Here is a 27,325-nt window from a genome sequence, read left to right on the forward strand (position 1 = left end):
TGCGGTAGGACCTCTCAGGAGCCCAGAAAAAGCTGAGTGACTCAGCCTCACGGGAAGAACAAGACACGTGGCATGGTCTCACCTCTGGAGTTGAGAACTGGGATGTCGCCCGGGACCAAGGGCAGTTCCAGCAGCCGCGTCACCTGGTCAGCTCATCGGAGGGGATCAGGGATACACGACCACCACCCATGACTTAGCTTCCCTTCTTCCCTAGCTTTGATGTTTCAGGATATAGTTTCCTCTGATAGGGCTGCTCTGGTAGGACTGCTGCCACCAATTGGCTTTTATAAAACTCCATCTCCTGTTCAAGTCTCCTTACCAAGAGCAGAGAATAAATATGTATTTCCAAGTCTTTTCTATAAAGCTGGATTTCTTGATTATAGCTACAAAGGTTTACCTCTGTTTTAAGTAAATAACAAACCTAAGAAAAATTGTTTTCAGAGAGGGAAAAAAGCCCTAAATGTGCTAAGATCGAAGTCCTTGGAACACCAGATATCTTTTATTAACCAATTCCCAATGCTATTATTCTTTGCCTTTTTGTGGTTAGGGAGGTGTTTCTCCTGTCCTCACACCCACCTTCTTTCCTTCACACCAAAGCTCCTTGCCTCCCAGCCCTGGGTACCAGCCCACTGTCCTGAGAGAGGAGAGGCTGAGATGTGTTGAGTGAGTTGCTGGAGAGCTAGAGCCCTGGCCGTGTGTCAGGTCAAGTCCTCTCCGCTTGCCTCCCGTCAGAAAGCACTCACATTCTTTGAGAGGATTAATCTCTCATGAGAGGGGCTGTAGATGAGCCTGGAAAGGTGAGGCATAAAGAAAGAGAGGCTCTTCTGTCTTTTCTACTGTTGCTCCGGTGATTTTTCTGCCTCAGATTCCCTCACTTATGCAGATTGTAGCATGATCCAAACCTTGGACCTACCTTCCCCTCATTCCAAAAGATAAAAGATTACTTCTTGGAATATTATTTAAATATTCTTTCCTTTCTCTTAAATTAAATCTATCAGGCTTTCTTGATAGGTTTTAGAGTTTCAAAACCCAAACTTAAGATGAAAGATGAGCAAGTGTTTGCTTGTTGGGACAACCTCTCCAGTTTAATATCTCACCCAGCGTGCGTCCTGCCTCCCCCCTGAGACCTTTCCTGCCCCTGTCAGCCCACCTTCGTTTTTTTCCGGTTTTAAAATTCTTGCGATGTTAACTATACATACTTCTCATTCCAATATTCAGTTACACAATGCCCTGAGTTATTTAACCACTCTGTGTGAAAATCTTGTCTCTATAGAGGTATAGACTGTCTGCAGAAAATGAAGACCTCTTTTTCTTCTTTTGTTTACCCCCCAAGGCTGTCCCCACATCTCTCTGCACAGTGCTGTAGACAGAGTAGGTGTTAAAGACACTCTTGTTAGAAATTAAACTAACCCAATAAATGTCAGGGCTCCACTCCATTAGCCCTGTAATGGATGCTAACTTCGTTAAGTCTCTCTCTCCCACTCTCCCTCTCCCTCCTCCCCACCTCTCTTTCTCTCTCTCTCATAGTAACTAAAGACAATATCTTGGTGGTGAAAGGAACAGACTTTACCCTTAAATCTGGTAGTTGGGTTTTTTTAGATCCTGGCATGCTAACTCACTGATGTCTAGAAAACCTGCTTCAGACCAGGACAGTGCAGGGAGAGAACGAGGAACTGTGGACCACAGGCAGACAGGCGCTATCACTTACAGGTTGTATGAAGTTGGACAAGCCCTAAGTCTCTAAGCCTCAGCGTTTTTCATCTGTGGTTCAGAGAGACCCCTCACCACCTCCCTCCACCTGCCTCCTAGGGATGCTTTAAGATTCAAATGGGGCTCGGATGTGACATGAACATACTCTGTAAACTGATAAAGTATTATATTAGTGTAAGAGGTTCTTACATCAATAGTCATACTGGCTAATACTTATTGCTTACTGAGTTCTTACTGTAAGCACCGTGTTCCAGACACACTCTACGTTGTCTGCTCTGGTAATGCTCATATCAACCCTACAATGTAGGTACTATTATGATCCCTATTTTTCAGATAAAGGAACTGGGGCACAGAGGGCTTAAGTAGTTTGCTCAGGATGTCCCAGCCAGTTAGTGACAGCACTGGGATATAAACCCAGGCAGTCTGGCTCTGAGGTATCTCTGGCTGCTGTGAGGAAGGAAAGAGGGGTGGGGTGAAGGGCCATGAGAGTAAATGTAATCTAGTAACTTACAACTATCTTTTGGGGCAGCAAACAAAGGAGAAGGTGAAGCTTCTGATTCAGCTGGCCGATAGCTTTGTGGAAAAGGGCCACATTCACGCTACAGAGATCAGGAAATGGGTGACCACGGTGGACAAGCATTACAGAGACTTCTCCTTGCGGATGGGGAAGTACCGGTACTCCCTGGAGAAAGCCCTAGGAGTCAACACAGAGGTAGGTGTGGGGGTTGCCCAGCTGGGACATCCTCCCTTCCCACTTCCCTCAGTACTGCTGCTCATCGCCATGGAGAGAAGCTGGGTTTGCAGAGGAATCTTCCCAGCTGTTGACCCCTAGAGCACTTGCCTTGTGTGGTTTTTCCCGTGGAGGGGCTGGATCTTACTGAGTCATTGGCCTCCGGCTCTCCATGACTGGTGCTATATATGTATATTGCAAAATTGGCTGGCCAGGGATGGGGCTATGGCTACAGAACTGAGTTTTTCTTTATGTAGAGTTAACTGTTGACTTTGAGGATTAAACCCTTTATCTTGGCTTCATCAGAACAGTCTTGCATCCAATTATGTTAATCAGCAAGTGATTAGAGTCCCCAGTATGTATAATGGTGCTCTTTCAAGAATAAGGGATGTAATTTGTGTAAAGTCTATTTGACATTTCAACTGAAAAGAAGTACTATTTGCCAGGAAGCAAGGGAAGACTGACTTTTAATCTCTTCTTTATAATAGGGGTCAGTAACCCATGAATTAAGAACTAAATATAGGCTGGAAATTTAATCCTAGGATTTCTAATTCTTTAATTTAAATAGGCTCATACTCTGAAGCAGGGCAGACTAGAGAGTAGAGTGGTCAAACCACTACAATTGGGGGAATTAACGTTTCCCCAAGGCTTTAGCCTGTGAGACTTTTTTCCTAGAGGTTTTTATCCTATATAAATACCAAACAGTGTTGAAATAAGTAGGGAAGGGTAATTAGAAAATTCAGTAATTGTTCTATCATTTAGCTTTCTATTTCCAAAAGAAGTTGCTTGTTTTAATAAAAATATTTACTTTTATTTTTTCCCTTGGCAAATGAAAGTTTTCTTGTCTTTATATATCTGTTTCATAGCTGTTTTAACTGTTACTAAGCAATCTTGGACTAATTTAGATGTGTGTGTGTGTGTTTGTGTGTGTGTGTGTGTGTGTGTGTGTGTTTGTAGATACAATCAAGATCGAAATCCTTTGGGAAATATGACACTAATTATCAAATATGTTTGTATTTTTTTTCTTTGTTGTGGGTATTAGCCCTAAGCATTTGACCTGAGCATTTCATACTTTTCTTATTTGAAAAAAAAATTATCCCCTGAAGAAGAGTGGGTGGCAGTTAGTGGGATTCCCTGTTTTCTCATACTTCTCCATTATATCTTTCTGTTTTTCCCCTCCACCACCTCCCCCAACTCTGGTGAGTTGCTTCCCCTGAGCATCTCCAAGGTGACCTCTGCAATCTCTCTGTGTAGGATAACAAGGACCTGGAGCTGGACATCATCCCAGCAAGCCTTTCAGATCGTGAGGTCAAGCTCCGGGACGCCAACCACGAGGTCAATGAAGAGAAGCGGAAGTCAGCCCGGAAGAAAGAGTATGTCTTGGGGGCGGGGAGGGCATCTTCTCCCAACTGGCAGGCTCTTCTGACTGTGCTTGGCTTTCAGTGCCTCCCATCCCTTTAGTCAGCTTGCTGTGTCCTCGTGACCACCTACAGAGGTTGGAATGGACAGACGTGATGCTCCCACCCACATTTCACACTAGCCAAGGACTGTTAGGGCAAATGATGAACCATGTCAATGTCACAAACCATGTCTTGATCACTCTGCTTTCTTTATATTGGTGTTGCAAACTCACACATATCTAAGGATATGCAAGGGCTTTATGAAGAATATTTTGATAGATTCCTTTTGAATACTGCTGGGAAAAAAATAGTGTATCCTAAGATTAAGAAGTCCTCTGTAGTTGACTTTATCAAAACGAAGTAGGACCACAGGTCCCTTGAAGCTGAAGAAATTGAAGTTGGTCTGTGAAGTCAGAGCTAGTGTTTCATCTGGGAGGTGTATTAGTTTGTTAGCGCTGATACAACAGACTCTGACAAGCTGGGTGGCTTAAACGACAGAAATGTATTATCTCACAGACCTGGAGGCTGGAAGTCTGAAATCAAGGTGATGGCAGGGTTGGTTCCCTCTGAGGGCTGGGGGGGCAGGCTCTGTTCCAGGCCTTTCTCCTTGCCTTACAGATGGCTGTCTTCTTGTTCACATGTCTTTCTCCCTGAATATATGCCTGTGTCCAGATTCCACCCCCTACCCTTTAAGGACACCAGTCATTTTGGAATGGGGGCCCGCCCTCCTCCAGAATGACCTCCTCTTAACTGACTGCATCTGTAATGACTCTATTTCTAAATAAGGTCATATCTGAGGTACTGAGGGTTGGGATACAACATATGCATTTTAGGGGAGACACAGTTCAACTCATGACAGGGAGGGGAATGAGGAGATGACACTAGGCTGGATCTCCCTTCCAGGCTCTCTCCGCGACACCAAATAGCCAGAAGATGGTAAGGGGTAGGTAGAAAATAAAACAAAATGGGGTCGAGGGTACTAGAGCTAAATTATGAAGAAAAACAGGCAAAATTGCAGAAAGCAGATGAAGAAAAGGGAGAAGAAGGTAGAAGCATGCCACAACCCTAGGCAGTAAAATCAAAGACGACTTTGCAAAGCGTGTGGGATTACGTTCCTTCTGATCTTCCTTCTCTCCTTGTTTACCAAGCACTTACAGTGTCCTGGAAACTTTGCTTACAGGATCTTGTTTAATCCTTGCAGCAGCCCTGTGTGATCAGCTGTTTTATAAGTAAGGAGTCTGGGGCTTGGAGAAGCAAGTCCTACTTCTAGTAAACAGCAGTCGTAATTCAATTCCTATTTGTCTGACTTCAAAGCTCTTGCATTTTCCTCTCTGCCAATGGAGTAAGAATAGTAAGAGAGTGGCTCATTAACTCCTGCAAAAGGGATTTTTTTTAATTAATACTTTAATTTTAATAGAAAGGCCCCTGCTAAAACCAGGTATTGCTTTAAGGAAAATCCCACCAAGATAAAGGTTCAGGAAAAGATGCTGCTCGTTTTAATTTTTCTTATGAAATTTCTAACAGGACACCCTTTGGGGACAATCTTTCTCAAAAATGTTCATGTAATGAAGCGCCTTGGAAATAGGAATTCTCGTTATGAAGTACAATGAAAACTTGACATAGAAAGCCTAAGATAAATGTATAAATATATACTTTGTGCTAAATTAGAGATTATTGCATATCACATGCCAGCTAGGAAGCACCTTTTCTAATACAAATTTGTGAAAAAAAGAAAACAGAAATGAAAATGTAGGTACACTGTGATGAAGCCACGCGTCATTAGTTTAACACCCTCTAAGTACCTTGTGTTGTTTAGGGGCCCAAGGAGGAGGGAGCCCTCTTCTTGCACATGCACAGCACAGGCTCCTCTTTATGGGAGGCTGAAGAGCAGTCACTTGGCCTTGTTAGCGTGTGCTGACACACACTCAATTTCATGCACAGCAGTTTGTGCAGTTTGTGATAAAAAATAGCCCCATTCAAAGCCAGAGGTCGGTGCACTATGGCCTACAGGCCAGATCTGGCCCACTACCTGTTTTATGTAGTCTTTAAGCTAAAAATTATTTTTTAAATATTTTTAAGGAGTTGAAAAATATCAAAAGAAGAAGATTTTGTGACATGAAAATTATCTAAAGTTATTTTCTATCCATAAACAGTTCTATTGGCCACACTGTTTTTTTAAACATATTGTCCGTGGCTCCCTCCACACACAACAGCAAAGCTGGGTGGTCGTGACAGAGAATGAATGGCCCACAAGTGTCTACTGTCTGACTCTTTACAGAAAAAACTTTGCTAATCCCCCGTCTCGGTGGTGGTGTCTTGCTTGGCCATCTGTTTCTGGCTTTGAAACCTGGTTTACCCTACAGTACCGTGAACTGTTTTGGTTTAATAAGTCAGCAGTTCTGCTGAACAGGAATGATCATTCTGGGAGCTGTAAGAGAAATGTGGGGACCTGAGATTCAAGCTGTCTAGTTGGTGGAAATGAGTGTGAGCAATGCTGCAAACTTGTGCCCCCATGCACACAAGCACACATGTGCCAGCAGAGAGTCACAACATGGTGGAACCGGGGTGGAGAAGGGGGAGAGCATGGAACCACTGAGCACAGACATGCTGAAGGGATACAGAGCAAATGATCAGAGACAGGGACTTGGAGGATAATACTCAGCAAGGAGTTGTGAGAAAGGAAGAAAGGTATATTGGTAAAGTAGAAAGATAGAGCGTCCAGGATGTCATGAATACTGGGAGCAGGGGGCTGTGAAGTTTGAAGGAAGGGAGATAGTACCTCTCTAACCGAAAAAGCCCATTGGTTCCTTCTAGATTCATCATGGCGGAGCTGCTCCAGACAGAGAAGGCTTACGTGAGGGACTTACACGAGTGCTTAGAGGTAAGTTTTACAGTAATCAGTCCTCAGCTGTGTTAGAAAACGATGTGCTTGCCACATCAAGTCCTGGAGAGGAGCTCAGTCCTCTCTGTCTTCTCCCAGAGCTTGGAGAATAAAAAGCCAACCAGAGGACATCTTTTTCCTAGAGTCAGTAATAATTGCATGGGAGTTTAAAGTGCTTTGGAAAAGAAAACTTTTCTCAGACTGGAACTAGACTCAGCAAAGAAAAGCATGTAAGACACTTGAATTCAAAATAAAAACCATGACACAGTCAGTGAACTTAAGTGGAGTCTGAAAGTCTGCATCCTCCCCCGACACACACATTTAATAGATGAAAAGGGTGTGGAGTTGTGCTCTTGCTGAAGTCCAGGATGGGAGTTTCCCCAGCAGCAGTTCAAGATGATGGGGCATTCAGGTTTTCCCCTTCCCCTTCTGCTCACTTACCATCGCACTTTTTACTCTCTGTATGTGTCCCCAGTCCGAGCCTTACCCCACAGGGTTGAAGCCCTGTTTGCTTCATGTGTGTTTCTGGGGCAGTGCTTGCCAGTGATGGGACTGTCGCTGTCTTACAGACCTACCTGTGGGAAATGACCAGTGGTGTGGAGGAGATCCCCGCTGGGATCCTTAATAAGGAGCATATCATCTTTGGCAACATCCAGGAGATCTACGATTTTCATAACAAGTAGGTTGGTGGAGGGTTTCAGTGGAGCACTCTTAGGGCCAAAAGTACCCAACAACACAGCTGCCCCACTAGTGGACCAAAGCTGGTTGGGAAGGCTCTCCCGGTCAAGTGTTGCTGGTTACATTTTCTAAGTCACTTGCTGTCAGACTTCTTTCTCACTCACCCTTCTTTCTCCACAGTAGTCCTAAATTCCTAGCGAAGGGTGAAGTCATGTATTCAGCAGTGTCCCTACCCTGATCTCCTAAGGGACCTAACATCTTTATACCCAATCAGAATGATAGCCAGGCTTTGAGGAAATAAAAGTAGCTTTTCCTCGTTGGAACTGTGGGGAATTCTGACAATAGAATTCATCCGAGGCTAACCGTTCCACCCTGTGGGCCTTAGGTTTCAAATTCCATTGAAGTTTTCTTTCAACCTATTTCCTCCATCCCCAACTACCTGATCATCCTCACCCTCAAGCAAAACAGCTACAGAGAGAGAGAGAGAGAATCAAAATACCTCATGGAACATATTTTTTGACAGCTTATAGGCTAGAGCATCCATCGACCCTGTATGTTTTGTTGAAATAAGTAGAATCATAAAGCCCTAAAACCTCACAACTCATTTCTTTCCAGCCCCTAACTTGATTTAAGTATCTTTCTACAGCATGTTAAACAACATATTCCGTCGTTAACAAAGGGTCAGCCAGAACATTGGTTGGTTAGTTATATAACCAGCTAATGGTACTCAGTTTCCAAAGTACAAAGAGAGGGAACCTCAAGACACAAGACATAACGTTGACATACAGCAGTCACCCCGCACTGTGCAGTGGCGCTTTCTGCAGGGAGGGAAATGGTCCACATCTGTGCTGTGCTCTACAGGAGCTGCTGGTCATGTGCGGCTGTTGGACACTTGAAGTGTGACTAGTGCTACTGAGAACTGAATTTTTGACTTTATTTAATGTAGATGGCAAGTGGCTGCCATGTCGGACAGCCCAGCTCTAGAAAATGAGACGTCAGCGTGGCCCTTTGCTAAGAATGACCAAGAGGCAAGTAAGAGTGGGTATAAAAGTATCTTGAGTTCTGAAAGGTCTGAATAAGGGGTGGAGAGTCACTCCTTTCTTATCAACTCCTGATAATTAATCCCCTGGAATGTCATCAGATGGCATTAGTGTAAAGGGAACATAGAATACATAGTTCCCATGACATATTAACCTTGTCAGATTATGAAGGCCTAGGGTGAAAATACCTTCTGACTCTCTGGAGTACTTAATCAAAGTTCCCAGTATTTCTTTTTTTAATCCAAATTTTAACACTTTCCATATGGTGTGTCTAGAAATCTCCAGACATAGAAATATTCTTTCCTCTTGCCTATATAGTAAGATCCCGTAAAGCCATTCTTGACCTTTGATCCCAAATTCTGTCAGCTGAGCCCAGCTTAGCATTATCCTGTCTCCTGCAGGGTATCTGGGAAGACGTGGGCCTGGAAAGCAGTAAATTACACTACTTTTCTTTTCTGATTTATGATCTCTAGGATTTAGTCAACAAGTCTCACTTTCCTCATATCCTTACCAAACTGACAAGGTATAAAAATAGAGATCGCTATGTGCACCTCCTCTGAGACCTGTTTTTGCCAGGTCGGTGTATAAGGGGAAAGACTGTTCATCTCAAAACTGACCAATTGTAACAAAATATCTAGCATAACCATGCTGTGTTCTGGTTTCATGATGTAATTCCAGTAAGCTACAGCAAGCAGTTTGGTAGTCTTTTAAATAGCTGAAAGTCTACCTACCAGCTACAAAATATATTTCTAAGAAACTCATAAAGTGAAAAAGTCAAGTTAAACCATGTGGAATGTTGCATTCTGTACAGGAGTAAATTCAGTGATGGAGAACACAGCTACTCAGCAAATGTTACCTATTTATAACATTATAAAGAAACAAGAAGAAAATAAAAACCAGCTTCTGAGCAACCAAAAGAGGTATCACAAAGATAAAGTTCTTATCTTTCCATAGAAATACCTTTCTATTCTTCCTAAAAGCCACTTTACCTGTTGGTTAGATCGTTTCCAAACCCATAGCAATTTAGAAACAGCAAATAAGAATCAAGACCTTGAGCAAGTAGTTTGATACCAGCAGCATAAAGTAAAATCTGGCAGGAAAGAAAACAGATAAACTGGGGGGAAAAAAAGAGGCAAAAGAATCCCCCAAATCGTAGTGGTCAAGGGCTATCCTGTGTTAGTGCAAACAATCCTTTGCCCCAGTATAGAGCCCAACACAGCCACCATATTACAGTAGAGCATAATCATATGTTAGTAATAACCCAGAATCATGGGCATATTCTGCATTAAAAAGCAAGGAACTCTGTAGTGCATTTAGAAAGCTATCCACCAAAAAACCCGTTTTAAATTATCCACAATTTAAGGGAACATCCAAGAAAATCAAGCTGCGTATTAACCATACAGGTTTTGGAGGACTAAGACTTTCCTCTTCTCATAACACATGTTTCTACTTATGCCACACACATTTTGATTAATGTAGAAAGCATAATACTTCTAAAATTTTTAATGAGGAAGAAATAAAATGGCAATTAAGCCAACTTTGAAAATGCAGAAACTGTCAATTCCATAAGAATCCACATCTTTCACTGCCTGGCAGTGAAAGTAAATAGACTTTAAGTAAATATTTGTTTGGTGGACAAATGGATAAATGGACTAAAAATAGAATTGCAACTTGCAGACTATGGCTAATGCCATTCAAGTTATAATTCAGTCTTTTGTTTATGAAAGTCTCAAGACATGAAAACCCATTAGGTAGTTTTTTTTCCCCATCATTACCAGAACCTTCTAGACCAGTAAAATAATTGAATGTCTAAATGAAGGAGTTTTCTGGGCACTTCTTAATGGGAAGACCAGACAGTGGTCCAAACACCTGTTTGCTCTTCAGGAATACTTTTCTGAAATAGTCACTTTTTTGCCTGAAAGGGTTCTTTTCGACCCCAGTTGTTTGCATCTTTTCAAAATTATGATCAAATGCTATCTAGCAGAGAAGCATACACCTCTCATTTCCAGTGCATCGCAAGAGGGAGGGAGGGAGGGGGTTCGGAGGCAGAGGGACTGACACTGACACTGCCTGTATAACCACACTAGCTGAGTCACTGGGAAATTAGTACCTAGACCAAGGGTGAATATGTTAAATATTTCCACTAGTTAGTATTGATCCTTTTAAATGGTGTCACTTTGAAAAATGACAATCAGTATTAGTTGTGTGTGTGTGATCTTTCTCTAGGCCCTTCATCTATATAGATTTTGAATGGAGAATTCCCAAGTACCATAATTTTTATAAAGAACAATTCAAAATGTAGAACTTACTACCTGTGAGTGGTGGTTTTAACACAGATTGGAGGTTTAAGTGGAATGATGCTTAGTTTAACCCTTCACTCTCCCCGTTTTCGTATTACATCTCTTCTCTGTAGAACTAAATGTAAAGATCATGAAACTTCTCTACTCAGAAACTACTTCCATTTCTATTACATCTTGCTACGCATTCCAGGATCACTCAGATGAGGCAGTATATTCCAGAAATAGATTCCCCCAAATGGTAATGGTTTCGTTAATTCTGTCTCCACACTTTGACTAACCTACAACTTGTAATTGGGAAAAATAATTGTTTTCAGTTTGCCTTGATTGTTAGATTGTAAGCACAGCTGTTCATTTTAAATGCTCATCACCTTCAGTTAAACCTGAACTTTACGTCTTCCTTTTCAGTTATTGGAGATACAGCCATGTGTGAGTCTGGGCAATAGCATTTTTATAAAATCTCTGCTGTCAGCGTTCAGGGTCTGCGGGACCATCAAGTATAAGCAGAGAGGCCAGCGATTTGCCCAACATGTGACATCCCCCCACCTAAAGATTAGGTGTAGATTCCAGGGGCTGGGCCTCCCCTCCCCCACTCTATAGACCGCCAGCTGCACTGCCAAATCTGGTTTGTCTGATTCATATCTAACCAGCTTCCATGTGGATACCCAAATTTGAGGCACACTTCACCCCATTTCTTCCATAGGTATGTCATCCAGGTCACACACCCTTGCAGTCACCTAAAGTGAGTCAGTTTTCAGCAAAGGTTGGAGAGGCAGGTGGGTGACCAACAGCCAGGGCTGGATATCCCTTCTGCATACTCCCTCCTCCAGGCCTGGCCAGAAGCTATTCAATTTGGCCTCAGCCACCACCCACGGCCCTCCCAGCCTTGTGTTCCCCAGGCCCGAGGCTCACAGATCAGGGCTTGAGTTATGTGAGGCTGAGCCTGGAGCACTGGTCAGGCCAGGGCAGCCCACCAGGGCACCAGGTGGCCGGGGTCAGCCAGAAGCAGAGGGTAGTGTGCAGCAGAGGGTGAAGACAAGTTGGGGGAAAGTGGTGGAAAATGTTGGGGAACAACTGAACAAGGCCCACACTTCCACAATCTTCCCAGAATTCCATCCTGGAGTCAGCCCTCTGCTGGTTTAGAGACAGAGCTGGTACCCAGTGAGGAATCTAACCCAGGCTCTGCCCTCTGAGTTCTGGGAATTAGTGAGGTACCTGTGGTAAGGGTGGAGGTGAGCACAAATGCAGTTCAAAGGAGCAAAGAAAATAGCCTCAGTTGACTTAACGGGAAGGCTTCCCAGAGGAGGGGGCATTTGAGATGGAATTTAAATAACAGAGCTGTCTCCATTGATGATGGAGGAGAGTTTGAACACAGGCATTCCCAGGGAGGGGTGTGGTGAAGTCTAGCCGGTAAGCTCAGAGACTACGAGAGGACTTTGTGAGTCTCAATCCTGGAGCAAGGGTTGGGGAGATCTGGCTGTCACACTCCCAGTTAGACTGTGTCTTCTCACATCTGTGTCTGTGATACTGAGGCACAGGAAGGCAGAGGTGGGGGGTGGAGATAGTCAGAATGGTAATGGAGGGGAGCGCGAAGGAAGGGAGGAGACAGACAGAGTGAGTGGGCAAGTGGGATAAAATACCTGGAGAGAGAGGTGAGAACAATGAGGTGGTGGAGGGGGAGGAAGAGATGGGGGAGAGAGGAAAGGAGATGGGAGAGGGGGCAGTACTGGAGGGAGGTTCTAGGTAGATAGAAGGGGGTCGGGAGACTAGAAAGAGAGAAAGGAGGAGGGACGGTTGAGGATAAGAGGGAAGGGGAGAAATGGATGAAGAACTAGACCTCCCTGGGTCTACCATCCTAATGCAGACAGGGGGATCAACAATGTGCTTTTCAAACATTTTTTTACCATGAACAGAAGAAAAAGGTTATACATTATGTCCTGATACGCACATGCTTGCATATTATATATAATAGGAAAATTAAGTTCTTCAAAATAAGACCCGCACTCTGTGTGGTGCACTCTGATAGTTTGAATTAGGCTCCATTTCTCCTTTTTTAATGCTGGTGTCCTCCCACTGAATTGATTTTACAACCCCTTGAAACGCAGTGGGTGGATCTGTTGCTGCCAGGTGAGGAGCTGGCTCCACCAAGTGGTGAGAACAGGATGTGCAGGCCACCGCCCCTCTGCGGGGCCACACTGCCAGGTGGTCGGTGGCTGCCTTCTCTGTCTCTGCTACTCCTTCCCACACACACACCTGGCTTTAAAATATGCATATTCTGTGCCTTCTATGCTTCATCCCCCTCTCCAAATGCCTTTGGTATTAGTTTTATCCCATTTACGGAAAAATTAGAGAATTACAATTTAAGTTTGGAAGAAAACCTTTAAAGAAAATCTCGTTCTAGTCTACTCCCTTGTTTCACAGAAACTGGAGCTTACAAAGGTTTGTGACCTGCCCAAACTGATTCACAGCGCAGCCGAAGAAGCCAAGTCTTCACAACTCCCTCTTAAATCACACTGTCATTTTCTTCATATTCAAGTGCCAAGCAACGAGGAGGGGGAAGACCTGTTGTGATTTTTCTTGGGCCCTAAAGCCACACGCTGAGGGATGACCCCTGTTGCAGGCCTTCCACAACCCACCAGAAGGGCCCTAGAAAATGCAGCTGTGATTTTGTTGCTGTTTGCTTTCTCAGGAAGCTGTCAACACTGTTGCTGGTTATAGATGTAGCAGGATAGAGTCTAAATGTGTCAAAGTCCTGTTCATTTTAGCTGTGTACACTGACTGCTTAGCATTCATGCCTACTTGCTAAACAGCACATCAATGGCTATGAATAACATTAAATGTGAGATTAATTATCTTTTACTTTAACATTGCACTTACATTTGTGCAATTCTTTTTGATTCATCTGCTAAACAAAATTAGAAAATATAAGCAAAATATATTCATCAGATAGCAGTGCCTCGAGGTGAGCTGCTGCTTGAGGTCGGGGGCTGAGGGTGGGGCATACGCTGAGTAGGAGGCCAGCCCTGCACACCTTTCCCCTTCATCTCTAGCCTAGGCTGAAGTTTCTGCCGTGAAATGAAGAGACAGACCCCAGTGATGGGCATGGCTCAGCCCAGGTGATCAAACTGTGCTGATTAAACACTTTTGTGAGCAATCTGGCACCCTCCCTGAGTGCGTATGCCTCTCTATTAGTTTAATAACTGCTCGGTGTGCTAACCAGCTGTCCTGGCCTGCAAGACAGAGCCTCTTCCCTGCTAGGCTCTGAAGCTGTCTGGTTACTAATGGGTCCCTTGGAAACGATCTCTTGCTCCACTAGTATGAAAGCATTGATGAAGGCAGTGACTTAGGCCTCCTGCAAATAGTGAGCCTGACATCTTTCTCCCCACTTAATTGATTTATGTCTCCTCACTGTTCTTCTTTCCCCCTTACCACAGCCCAGCCCGCTTCATTCCCCCTCTCACCAACAAGTATGCATGCACAAGAGCACAAGCACACAAGACCATCACCCTTATTCCCCTTTAAGTGCAAGCTGCACCCTTGACATAAAGGTCTGTCTTCTGGACCACATTGTGAGTTCCTCGGGGAAGGATACGCTTTTCCAGAAGCAGTAAGACTACAGGTCAAATTTACCTTTGGCAAGAGTAACAAAATCAAAATGACTCAGGGTGCCTTTGGAATGGAATGCTGTTTCCATAGTACTTAATGGCAAAGCTCACAAAGCTTTTCTAACAATAAATGCTAGAGGTTTCATTTCCTAGGATTCTATACAAAGCCAGAGGGAAGCATTTTCCTCATAAAGTAGCTGCATAACGTATTACATCACAATAATTTGATAGAGTAATGACATTGCTTAGATCTTGACATTTCTTTTTTTATTAAAGTGTAGTTGCTGTACAATGTTACATAAGCTACAGGTGTACAACATAATGATTCACAATTTTTAAAGGTTATGCTCCGCTTATAGTTAGTATAAAATATTGGTCGTATTTCCCGTGCTGTACAATATGTCCTTGTGGCTTATTTTATACCTGGTAGTTTGTACCTCTTAATCCCCTGCCCGATACTGCCCCTCCACCTTCCTTCTCCCTACTGGTGACCACTAGTTAGTGCTCTGTATCTGTGCGTCTTTCTTTTTGTTACACTTACCAGTTTGTTGTGTTTTTTAGACTCCACGTATAAGTGATGACATACAGGATTTGAATCCTGACATTTCTTTAAAAGCTTTATTCATTTCTGGAAGAGCCCCAGACATTCACACAAACACTTAAACTCCTTGCTGTGCTTGTTCTCCCGTGATACAATAATCACCGCAATGGTGGGGACTGAGGTGTTGCTACAGAACAGTGGAGGTGGAATATTCCATCATTTGTGGAGAGTGTTGGGCCCTCTTGTGCTTTAATTTAAACTCATCATGTCTATTTGAAGTAGGCAGAATGATACTGTCATCCTCATAAGCTTCAAATATAAAAGCAAAATAGAGTTTGATATCGCCACTTGCCTTCAACAAATACATCGAGATGATAGAGCACATCTTACTCAAAATTATGAATTGAGATGCCCAGCACAAGACAAGTAGCTTTTCTACTCCTTCGCTTTTTTTATAAAATGAAGTCATACGGAGTTGATATCGGGTCTGCCAACTGGGAGCACACTGGAATGGGGCATTTGCCTTCAAAAGCCGATCTGTGGGCTGGATGCATTAAAATTACCCAGGGAGCTTCGCTAAGCAGTACAGATGCTCAGATCTAAACCCCAGAGGGCAGTGCACAGCCAGGTCGTGGGCCCACTAACTAATGTTTTCCAAGAATTTTCCTTGAGGCAAAGTCTGATACTTCCCCCAAAAGTGTTCTCCTTGCAAAGAAGTTTGGGAAGCCCTGCACACTGTCTCTACCTCAGAGATTTATAGTGTGCCTCATCATATTACAGAATTTCAAAAGTCCTGCAGTACAGAAACCAGTTTAGCCCGGCATTTCCCAGACTTAAATGATAGGTGACCTTGAAATCCAATTTGTGTGTAATACCCAATCAAGATTTTCCCAGGATGTGGTTTAGGAAAAGGTAATCTATTACATATTTTCCACCAGGGGCTTGGTGGGGAGAGCTCCCTGGGAATAAGTCTCCAGGAGTGGAGTGGAGGAAGATTGGGAAGCACCAATTGGAAGAGCTAATGTTTACTAGTGCCTGCTGTATGCCAGGCACTGGGTTGTGTTCTTCACCTTCATGGATTTATTAAGTCCTCACAACAACCCCATGAGGTTATTTTAAAATGAGAAAAATGGGACTTTGGAGGAGCCCCTCACAGCTGTGACTAGGTGCTAATTCTGATTCTTTAACCTGTGCTTGGTTGTGGGAGGAAAGGAAAGTGAGTCCTGGGACCATAGTAGGGGGGCTAGTGGCATTTGCTCTTAAAACCTTCATTTTTTGGAAAGGCAGTAATTGTAGAAATGATATTCTATGGACTTAATTCATTTTAAAGTGCTTTCATTTCTTGAGAATTTCCAAAGAGAGCATCTTTCCATTGGTTTTTGATAGCTGCTGTCACGAAAAGTCAGGGTATTGCTCTATTTAAATCACCAAGATTTTAAATGAAATTGCTAGCACCATCTTCAGCATCAAGATCAATTATCAGCTTTGTGGGTATAATTACCACTGTCTGCTTAAAATTAACCTTAAGTGACCAGGCCACTGACCTTGGGTCATAAGTCAAGGAAAGAGAGAAGCTCTCTCTGAGTCATCACGGAGTCATTGCAACTTCAACAGCAAGAATACAGGCTTTTTTCCTCTCATTTATTTGAAAGACTCTTTACTTACATGTAATCTCAGCAACATAAATGTAAAAGATCCTGAAATTCTAACAACAATGCTTTTTCTTTTTGGCCCAGATTTCCTTTCTGTTTTTGAAAGTTAGGCTCTTTGATATTAAGATATATGTTATTACCTTTTTTTAAATTGAAGTATAGTCAGCTAGAATGTGTCAATTTCTAGTGTACAGCATAATGTTTCAGTCATATATATATATATTTGTCTTCATAAAGAATACAGTTTTATATCCTGTATGGAATGTCATGATTTAGGTTGTATCATTTATTTAATCGCCTTTAAAGGACTTTGAAGAGCATGTGTACTATGGGAGTCAGAGTGAGGGGATTGGAGTGCGAGGCTGAGAGTGGGGAAGTGGAGGTTTCTTACGAGCTGAGAGCATTTATCCTACATGCCCTGGACTCCAAATTCTCCTCTTTCTCTCTGCTTCCAAGTACTCTCTTCCTCCTGGTTCTCCTTTCTTTAAAGCAGTTCTTTTTCTTTCACAAGTCCTTGTCCTAGAAGAGCCCATCAGGTTTTCTTTCCCCACTTGCCAAGCCATTCCAGCCCCAACCCCAGGCCTGTTCAGTCCATCCTGGCTCAGAGCTGGAGTTCACCCATTGTCTTCATTGAGACTCACACTGAAGGGTAAGAAATGACCACATGAAGAGTACCTCAACACCTGAAAAACTACCTCTGAAGATTTTGTACATTATAGTATTTAGTGTTCCCATGGAAAAGAACCACATAATAAATGACTTCTAGAATTCAGTTCCAGAAATAAAAATTATAACATATCACAAATATATTAATATATCTATAGTAACATATTATATTTCATTATGTATATATGGTAATAAACCAGGTTGCTTCTCTTTACAACAACAGCAAAAAAAAAAGATGTTTTCTTTTTGGCTGTGAAAAAAGTTTGATCCTCAGTGATGGTATTAAATAAATTTTTTTTCTGTTTCTAATTTAGAAGTCATATTAAATACATGTGTGTCACCTGCAGTTCTTCTTAAAGTAGCAACAAATATGATACTTTATTGATTTTTGAGTGCTACATATTTGCTTTTCAAAAGCCCAAATAGCATTATAATCACTCCTTCCGTGATTCAGATCAGGATACTCTAAAATTCAGGGGAAAGATGATTATCATCAAATGGGTACCACTAGGAGTCTTCAAAATTTTTAGGTGACTTTTTCTTATTACTAAAGTCATACCCATTTATTGCAGAAAATTTAAGTGGTAGGTGGACAAAAATATGTATCCTCTGTGACCCCACCAGTCATTATTAGCATTTTGGCCTTCCAGATATGACTTGCCAAATACTTTTTAATTGCACATATGTATTTCTTTAAACCAAAACCAACATCTTTCTATGTCATTGAAGGGGGAACACAAGTAACACATACATACAGCCCATAACCGCTTGTAATTATAAGATACTGCCAGAATGCTTGGGCAACAGGAACCAGGGAGTGTACGTCAAATCAATAAAATGTATTTGTTCTAATGGTAGAGGTAAGTATTGGAATAATTCAGACCTGCTTCATATCCTTTAATTTTTGAATTAGTTTTTAAAATAAAAATTAAATAGAAAAGTGTAGGTTGATATCTGGCTCTCAAACGGAGTTCTAGTAACCTGAGGGCAGTCTTTCAAAAAAGAGACAAGGAGACACAGATACTGACGCCTGGAAGTTAAAGCACACAGCTGCCTGATGCGTATAAACATGGTAAAGGAGTCCGAGTTTAAACAGGCAGAACATTAACAGTGTCTGCGCACCGTCAAAGCTGATCTAGAAGACTGCAGCCAGGAACTGAGGCTTTGTGCTGGTCCCAGAGTGAGCTGTGGCAAAGCCACTCTGTGTATCCTGTCCCCAAACTTCCTGGGAGAGCCCTGCCCCCATGCAGTCTCTGGTTACATCCCACGGTCAGTAAACACTCCTATATCCTCCTCCCTACTGACCCACAGGTAGCATGAGCCAGAAATAAACTTGTTGTTTTATGCTTTAAAAAAAAAACAGGTATAGACTGAGAAAAGTCACTCATCACTATCGTCATCCACCCTGTTCCTTCACCTGGTTTCCTATGGTAATGACTTTTTTAAAAAAGTATATTTGAGTCATTTCCAACCCTCTTTTATTTCATGCAGTACTGCAGTGAATGCTTTTCTTTACATGTCATTTTGCACATGTGGAAGTCTATTTGCTCAACTCTTTTTTTATTGAGGTATAGTTGATGGACAGTGTTGTAAGTTTCAGGTCATAGTGATTCACAATTTTAAAGGTTATAATCCATTTATAGTTATGATAAAATACTGGCTATATTCCCTGTGTTGTACAATATATCCTTGTTGCTTACTTATTTTATACGTAGTAATTTGTACCTCTTAATCTCCTACTCTGATCTTGCCCCTCCCTCTCCCCACTGGTAACCACTAGTTTGTTCTCTATATCTGTGAGTCTGTTTCTTTTTTGTCATATTTACTACTTTGTTGTGTTTTTTAGACCCCACATACAGTAACATCATACAGTATTTGTCTTTCTCTGTCTTACTTATTTCACTTAGCATAATACCCTCGGAGTCAATCCACGTTGCAAATGGCAAAATTTTATTCTTTATGGCTGGGTAGTATATATATTATATATAAATAACACATCTTCTTTATCTTTTCACCTCTTGGACACTTAGGTTGCTTCCATATTTTGGCAATTGTAAATAATGCTGCTATGAACATTTGGGTGTATGTATCTTTTCAAATTAGTGTTTTCATTTTTTTTTTTTTTTGGATATATACTCAGGAGTGAAATTTCTGGATCATATGGTAGTTCTATTTTTAGTTTTTTGAGAAACTTCCATATTGTTTTCTACAGTAACTGCACCAATTTACATCCTCACCAACAGTGTACAAGGCCTCCCTTTTCTCCACATCCTTGCCAACATTAGTTATTTGTGTTCCTTTTGATGACGGCCATTCTGACTAATATGAGGTGATGACTCATTGTGATTTTAATTTGTATTTCTCTGATGATGATATTGAACATCTTTTCGTATGCCTGTTTGCCATCTGTATGTCTTCTTTGGAAAAATGCCTATTCAGGTCTTATGCCCATTTTTAAATTGGGTTGTGTGCTTTTTTGATGTCGAGTTGTGTAAGCTGTTTATATATGTTGAATAGTAAGCCCTTATCAATTACATCATTTGCAGATATTTTCTCCCATTCAGTAGGTTGTCTTTTCATTTTGGGTAATGACTTTTTTAAACACTTTATTCAAGTGTGATTGATGATTAAAAACCTACTTAATCTAATATCTACAACCTGATGAGTTTGGGCATAAGTATACACCCATGAAACCATCATCACCATCAAGACCATAGATGTATTTACCACCTCCCAAAGTGTTCTCCCCTATTATTGTTATATAAGAACACTTAACAGAAGATCTACCATCTTAGCAAATTTTAAGTATCCAATGCAGTAAGGTGTGTTATAGATATTAAGCTGTATAACAGATCTCCAGAACTCATCTTGCATTACTGAAGTTGTACACTTTGACCATTAGTTTCTCAGGCTGAAAATAAGAGTATATATTCCCGACTTAGACAAAAGGCAGAATGTTAGATACATTCTTCCACACCTTGCTTTTTTCACTTAACAGCCTGCCTGGAGATCTTCCATATGAAAACATAAAAAGTTTTGCCATTTTTACAGCTACATAACATATAGTTCTGTAGATGTGGCACATTTTTGTCATCTACAGACCATCTTTTGCTGTTATAAACAGTGCCACAATGAATCCACATGTGTATACTTCATCTTACACATGTGTGACTGCAAGTATAGGACATTATCCAAAATTAAAATTGCAGAGACAAAGATAAGTACATTTTTAATTTTGATAGATACTGTCAAATAGCCCTTTGCAAAGAGTATACTGTCTTCCGTCTCCATCAGAATGTTTCCCCACAGCCTCATTTTCTATTTGAAAAACTTTGTGTGATTTTTAAAAAGCAAATTCTATTCCAATGATTCTGGCTAATTTGGACTTATATTCTCTGAGCTCAGATCAGTTGCTTAATATATTAATTTGAAGTAGGTGTAGTCAACCCTTTCTTCTTTATTAACATAGAAAGGAGCCAGGATTCAGATAGCCACCCTGGCAGATAATTCAGTAGTAATTTAATTCAGCTTTGAAATGTATCATGACTTTTTCCCCATTAAATTTTCTTTCCTGACAATGTCTGCATTAGGAAACAGTAACTCATAGTTTTTACAAAGATTGGGTACTAGTGGAAGAAAGAAGCCAAGAATTGGAAAGAAGTCAGTGTAGGATTCAAATTTTTTACACTCACCTCTGGGATCATAGATGACATTTATTTTGTTCTTTTTGATACCTATATCCATATTTTTTTTAAATGTTACAATGTTCTCAAGATTACTTGTATAAAAAAAATTAGAGTCGTAGTTACCGTTAAAAGGAAATGCCCCTGCACGAGTATATCATTTCATTATTTTCATCCTGAGAAGTGTAAACCCTTGAGGAAAACATTATTAGTTTAAGTAGCACCAATTAATCAATTAATACAAATTTTAATGAAATGAGTTCCAACATATTTTAAAACTGCTCCTTACCACATATCACTTAGAGGGTGGAGAAGCCATGTGTAAATAATGGTGTTTGTAAGGTTAGGTTGGCCTCAGTGTAAGCCTCTGGCAGGGAGGGGTGTCAGCAGTACAGAGATGTCTGATTCGGCCTTTCTCTCCCGTTGCAGCATCTTCCTCAAAGAGCTGGAGAAGTACGAGCAGCTGCCTGAGGATGTGGGACACTGCTTTGTTACCTGGGTAACCAACCTGAACTTATTCTCCTCCCCCTGCCCCATGCTTTCCAGGAGTGCAGTTGGCACCAGATGACAGCACTATTTGGTGCCTGAGCTGGGGGTTGGGGTCCCTGACATGCTAACATAGGACCAGGGACTGGAGAGAGGGGCCATGTAGATCTGAAAGAAGCAGTCTGTACCCCTGAGGAGCAGAGCCCTCCTTGGGAAAGGTCCTTACATGTCATGTCCAAGCTCCACCTAAGCTCTCTAAGAACTTTCTAAAGTTGAGGTATCAGGAAACTGGAACAAGACCGCCACCCTTGGTAGAAGAACTACTCCAGCTCCATCCACGAGTTACTTTGTTTTGTTTTTAACAGGATGAGGATTAAGGAATTCAAACTTTAGAAATCCACCAAACCATTGGTCACATTTTCTTCCTTAATAGAGCCTCCTTGGGTATCTATCCTGTGACCTACAGGATATGTGTCTAGTCATTCTTTTTCTTGGTGCTGTTGTCATGGGCCAAGTAAATGGGCTGAATGTATCAGGTTCTAATTGTGCAAATGAAAACATTAGTCTCCATTAGCGTCTCCACACCACGTTTTTCTGAGTCCGTGTTCATGGTAGGAGGACCAACATCTCCAGATTGGTTCACCTAGTACAGTAAGTACAAGTAAACGTGGAAATCCTCCCCTAGGGTCAGGAGTTCCAATGTTCAATAATTATCTACTTAAAACTCCCACTCGTAATGGGCTAATTACTTTTTCAAATTCTTCCTGATTCAGAGAGTTTATGCTCTTAGCCCTATGGAATAGGCAGGACTATGATTATGTTTTAAATATTATAGATGGAAACATTTCAGATGAGCTAGGATGTTGGCTAGTCCATTGACGTGTAATAAATATCATAGTTTGTCCCACAACTCAAGACCTTTTCATGAAACCGTAAAATGTGCTTCCTGGCGTACTCTCATTTCTTAAGGAAGTCTCAGACTGCCGTCGTATTTTGTGTTAATACATTTCCTACCTCTAAATACATGAGCCCATGCATAGTTCACATAAATGCTGATAAATAAGTTATGATCCCTCGCACAGCCAACGTGGAGAAAAACTGAGATGGACTGTCAAATGAAGGGATTTTTTTTTTTTTGGTATCTTGTTTCATGCATTATGTGAATTTGCCTTACCATCAACCATAAGTATGATTTATCAGCATCTCTTAGGGATGATAAATGCCTCCCAGATAGTGTATAAACCCTAAGATTGATTTCATAAAACCTTTAGTGATTACATAAAATCTGCGCATTTTGCCAAGAATTATCCCAAAGTGACTTTCTTGAGTCTCATAATCTTAATGTATGAGTGTAGTGCAGGAGTAAAAGGTAGCAATAGAGTTGTTGGTAATGTATTGAACGGTAATGGTTATGACCAAGAAGCCTGAAGTCAGCTTGCCTGGGCTGTACCTCTTTCTAACTGTGGGACTTTAAAGTTCCTTAACTAGCTGATGCCACCACTTCACATCTGTAAAATGGGGATGATTATAATAGAACTTCACCTCATAAAATCCTCTAGGGATCAAATGAGTTAATATACATAAAGCACTTGGGAAAGTGCTGGCTAGATGAAACCTGCTATAATTAACACATATCTAGGCTGCCCTCAGAAGAGGATATCCCCAATGTTCTATACGCACCAAGATGGGCAGCATTTCACAAATGGGAAAAATACTTGATGGCCAAGATACACACAATGTTTCCAGTGGAAGGGGTGTGTGGCACTAACAAAGAGGATCTCAAGAGTAATAAGAAATGAATTTTCACCAAGTCAAGGTTCTTAACTTGAAGTAGCAGTCTGGTTAGGACTCATCGTTCAGACCCTGCCCCTGAGCTCCTTCCCCACCCCCACCCCCACCCTTCGTTGCTTCTGGGAAAGGGGGGATGGTGGCATAGTCGCTTGGCAGGACCTGCATACTGCCCGCAATGGAGACATTTGGAGCATGAGCAGATCTCCGTCTGAGATCCCGCTTCATTTTCATTCTTTGATTTTTGTTTGTAGAGCCAATGCTGTCATTTTTCAAGATAGGAAGCGTAATTGTAGGTAATCTAAAAAGGGGGAGAATCTCTCAATTTCTGTCTAGCTTCAGAATACGTTATGATATGTGGATTGGTTTGTCTAATTCTACCTTGCACAGACTAATATTACAATGAGCTCGCTTTCAGCCAGCTTCCCCACCCTCCCTGCCCCACTGATAGGAGGAAAGTATCCCAAAGTTTGTTGGGGGAGCATAGACTCGATGAGCCCAGAACATTTGCCACAGATAATCCTGCAGCACACAACATCTGGGGCTCAACTGCACAGTCAACGGGAGGGAGCAACTGATGGATACTTATCTATAATTGTCTTTGTTCTTTTTAGGCAGACAAATTTCAGATGTACGTCACCTACTGTAAAAACAAGCCTGATTCCAACCAGCTGATCCTGGAGCACGCAGGCACCTTCTTTGATGTAAGATGTGAAATTCCATTCTTGAGCCACTGATGAGCAGGTGGAAATGCTTCTCTACTTTGAGATAATGGGTCTTTAACTGTCCTTTGTCCCTCATTTTTCTTTACTGGCCACCCCAAGTCTCTCTCTCATAGATAAATACAACTTTTTTGTTTTTCTCCATGTTTTATCTTTTGTTTTACTCCATCCTATGCCAAGTGCTTTGGTTTCAAATAAGGCACATTGGACTCCATGTCTCCAGCCCAAGCCGAGCGAGCCATGCATGTCACGTGTAGAGGAGGCGTGCTGTGATACAGGTTCTGATTAAGGTGTTGCACTTCAACTACATATACAGCATCCTTAAATGCAAGGCTTCTCAGTGTGGGCTCAGCCCAGCCTCACCAGAATCACCGAGAACTTGTTAGAAATGCATATTTTGGACCCCACTCCAGATCTGTTGAATCAGAATCCCCAGGGCTGGAACCCAACCACCTGAGTTTTAAGAAGCCCTCCAGGTGATGCTGACACCCACTCAAGTTTGAGAATCCCTGCTCTAATGCAGTTGTTTCAAGCTTGGCTACGCATTGGAATCACCTGCGGAGCTTTGAAAAATACTGGTTCCTGGGCCCCATCCCTGATTCTGGTAAGATCAGCCTGGGCTTAGCCTGGGCGTTGAGGGTTTCACACATTTCTGGGTGAGAGGAACATGCAGCCAGGGTTGAGCACTTGTGCTGTAATGGAAGCCAAGAGAAGACTCAGAGCTGAGGTACCTCTTTTAATGTCTATCAGTCTGTCTTTCTGCCTACCTCATTCCTTCCTTACACATTTGACTGTCTACTGTGTGCAAGATAGTGTGCCAGGCCCCCTGGGGAATCGGACATTCGAACATGGCTCCCATACTCACGTTCACAAAATAAAGCTTCTCTGAGCATCTTTCTAGCCTGACACTGCTGTGGTAGAAATGATTCTACGAGTATCCTGTTGGCTAAGTGACAGAATGACACTTGACTGGGTGAAAGCCAGACAAAAAAAAGCAGACATGATTTTTTTTAATGGAGTATTATTATGGAAATGGTCCCAAACTGGAATTTGATAGAACAGAAAACCCAAGAAAAGTACTTCTCTCACGTGTTGGCCATCCTATTAGATGCCCTGTACCTTATTACCTTTGCTAAACAATGTATTTCTCTTATGATGCTTCTGGTTGATTATTTATCAACAGCATCCAGAAGGGTCTTTTTGAGGTTTTAAAGCACTGTGTGTGTCCTGTCTTCAACTTTGAATTTGTTTTGAGTGCATATGACCTGTGTTCTGAGTGTGCCTCTGACTCTTCTGCTTCCTTATCTTTGCTCACACAGCTCTCGCTGCCTAGAAAGGATTTGACCCCTCTGCCCGCACGTGTGCACACACGCACAGTCGCTCTTAGAATTCTTCCTATCCTTTAAAGGTCACACGTTGCTTCCTGCCTGAATCCTTGCATTTCTCTATGCTTGCAGTACGGTTTGTGCCTCTCCACAGCATCTGTAACAATTGCCTTTTGGCAGGTTAACAATGTACCTTTCTATGACCACACCTCCCCTGGCCCGTGGGCCCCTGGAGGTTGACTGGTGGTTTGCCTAGTTCATTTTGTCCATGTTACAGTGTCTGGTGTTAAACTGTATTTTCCTTTAGTCCTGCATTCCTCATATCCCTGTTTCTAGCCAATTTCTCAACTTTGACTTGTAAGTCAAATATGCCCCAGATTTCACACCCTACCCCCCATTTCCTGCATGCTGCCTGAGGAGCCTGTGTATTAGTTGGAAAGGCCAATGGAAGCCAGAAAACCGGCCCAATAGGAGTCCCTGGGGCGTGGCTGGGGGCTGAGGAGAGCAGCACACTCTCCGGATTGTTCCCGAAGCTTTCCAGAAAGCAGAGTCTGTGCGGCTTTTTCCCACTCCATCAGGTGGGTTTCCCTAAGCCCTGCCCTCAGAAACCATCTGCTCTAGGCCCACATCTATAAAAAATTAACCCTCAATAAAGAAAATCCCTTATTATCCATTATTGTAAAGAGAGCACAGAAAACTCAAGTCGCAGAAAGGCCCGCACATTCCCAGGACCCAGAATTTTCTACTCCGGATGTGGGAGCTGTGAGGCTGTGTGATTTGTAACTTGGCTGGGGGGACCCAGGCACGGGAGGCAGCCCCTCCCTGCTCTACACAGGAAGCGCACCCAGAGCTGGGCATCTGGTCAGAGAGAGAAGCTGACCAGAGGCGTGTGACTGCCTGTCCTCTCCTGCCAAAGGCCCCCCGATAAACTCACAATGCTCACTTGCCCGAAGAGGGTCCAGCCACCAGCTGTTTTGCCCATTTTCCTTGAACAAGTCCTGCTGTAACGACACACCTCTGGGGAAGAGGCACGTGAGTGAGAAAATTGCTACTTTCTGGGATGGTTGGCGGGAAGTGGAATTTTTTGTTTTATTTCCGGTTGTTTGGCTTCCTTCACAACCACGTAGCAAGTCCTATCTTGTCTAGCTTTAAAATGTTTCCTGTAATCCTTCCAATGTTTTGTTCTCACTAATCTCAGTTTATGGCAAGCCCCCACATTACACACCTGGAGATATAGATATGTATTATACACAAATGTAAAGGGTACATTTTATTTTAGTATATTCACAGACACGTGCGGCCGTCCCCACAGTCAACTTTAGAACATTTTCATCACTTCCAAAAGCAACCCCACACCCTTTAGCTATCACCCCTCCACCGAGCCCTCTGACCTACTCCCCGAGCCCTAAGCAACCGACAGTCTATTTTCTATCTCTGTAGATTTTCCTATTCTGGGTATTTCATTAAAAAATGGTATGATGTAATGTGTGTTCTTTTGTGACCTTTTTTGTGGTGTCTTTCACTCAACGTAAAGTATTCAAGGTGTGTCTGTGTTATAGCATGTCTCGGTACTTTGTTCATTTTTATGGTCAAGTAATATTTCATTGTATGAATATAATGCATTTTGTTTTTTCATTCATCAATTGATGAACATTTGAATTGTGTCTGTCTTTTCATTGTTATTAATAATACTGCTATGATCATTTTATACAAGTTTTTATGTGGACATGTGTGTTGGTTTCTCTCAGGTATGTACGTGGGAGTGGAATCCCTGGATCGCGTGGGGACTCTGTGTTTACACACTCGGGCTTTTGCAGCGATCTCCTAACTGGTCTTTCTGTGTCTGTTCCCCAGTCTCCACCCTCTGTGTTGCTATTAGGCCTGCATTCATCTATCTGAAGCATTGCTTTCACCATGGTTTTTCTTCTTTTTAAGATCTGCAGTACTTTATCATTGAGAAGCTCACCATCAAATCCTAATTCATTCCTCTAGCTCGATTCCATCGGTGGCCTACATACATCTTGCTTGTCTAACTGTAGTTTCACTTTTTCTAGAATCTCAATGTGCGTTCTCTTTAAATGATAATGAGGTCTTTGGAGGATAAGGAGGACCATGTGCTCA

The 27,325-nt window shown here is 42.2% G+C and overlaps 1 protein-coding gene across 20 annotated transcripts in view; it reads left to right on the top strand.

Annotated features, from left to right (window-relative positions):
• The window catches only part of KALRN (kalirin RhoGEF kinase), a 616,045-nt gene that overhangs the window by 377,382 nt on the left and 211,338 nt on the right, over nucleotides 1-27,325 (top strand). For all 20 annotated transcript variants that reach the window (XM_032480687.1, XM_032480702.1, XM_032480718.1 and 17 more), the window contains exons 22-27: nucleotides 2,240-2,422; nucleotides 3,695-3,813; nucleotides 6,655-6,721; nucleotides 7,291-7,400; nucleotides 21,313-21,382; nucleotides 23,772-23,861. In XM_032480687.1, the coding sequence (XP_032336578.1) occupies nucleotides 2,240-2,422; nucleotides 3,695-3,813; nucleotides 6,655-6,721; nucleotides 7,291-7,400; nucleotides 21,313-21,382; nucleotides 23,772-23,861 (639 nt within the window). The remainder of the gene's footprint in view (nucleotides 1-2,239; nucleotides 2,423-3,694; nucleotides 3,814-6,654; nucleotides 6,722-7,290; nucleotides 7,401-21,312; nucleotides 21,383-23,771; nucleotides 23,862-27,325) is intronic.

Source organism: Camelus ferus, chromosome 1 (assembly GCF_009834535.1).
Source record: "Camelus ferus isolate YT-003-E chromosome 1, BCGSAC_Cfer_1.0, whole genome shotgun sequence".
NCBI lineage: Eukaryota > Metazoa > Chordata > Mammalia > Artiodactyla > Camelidae > Camelus > Camelus ferus.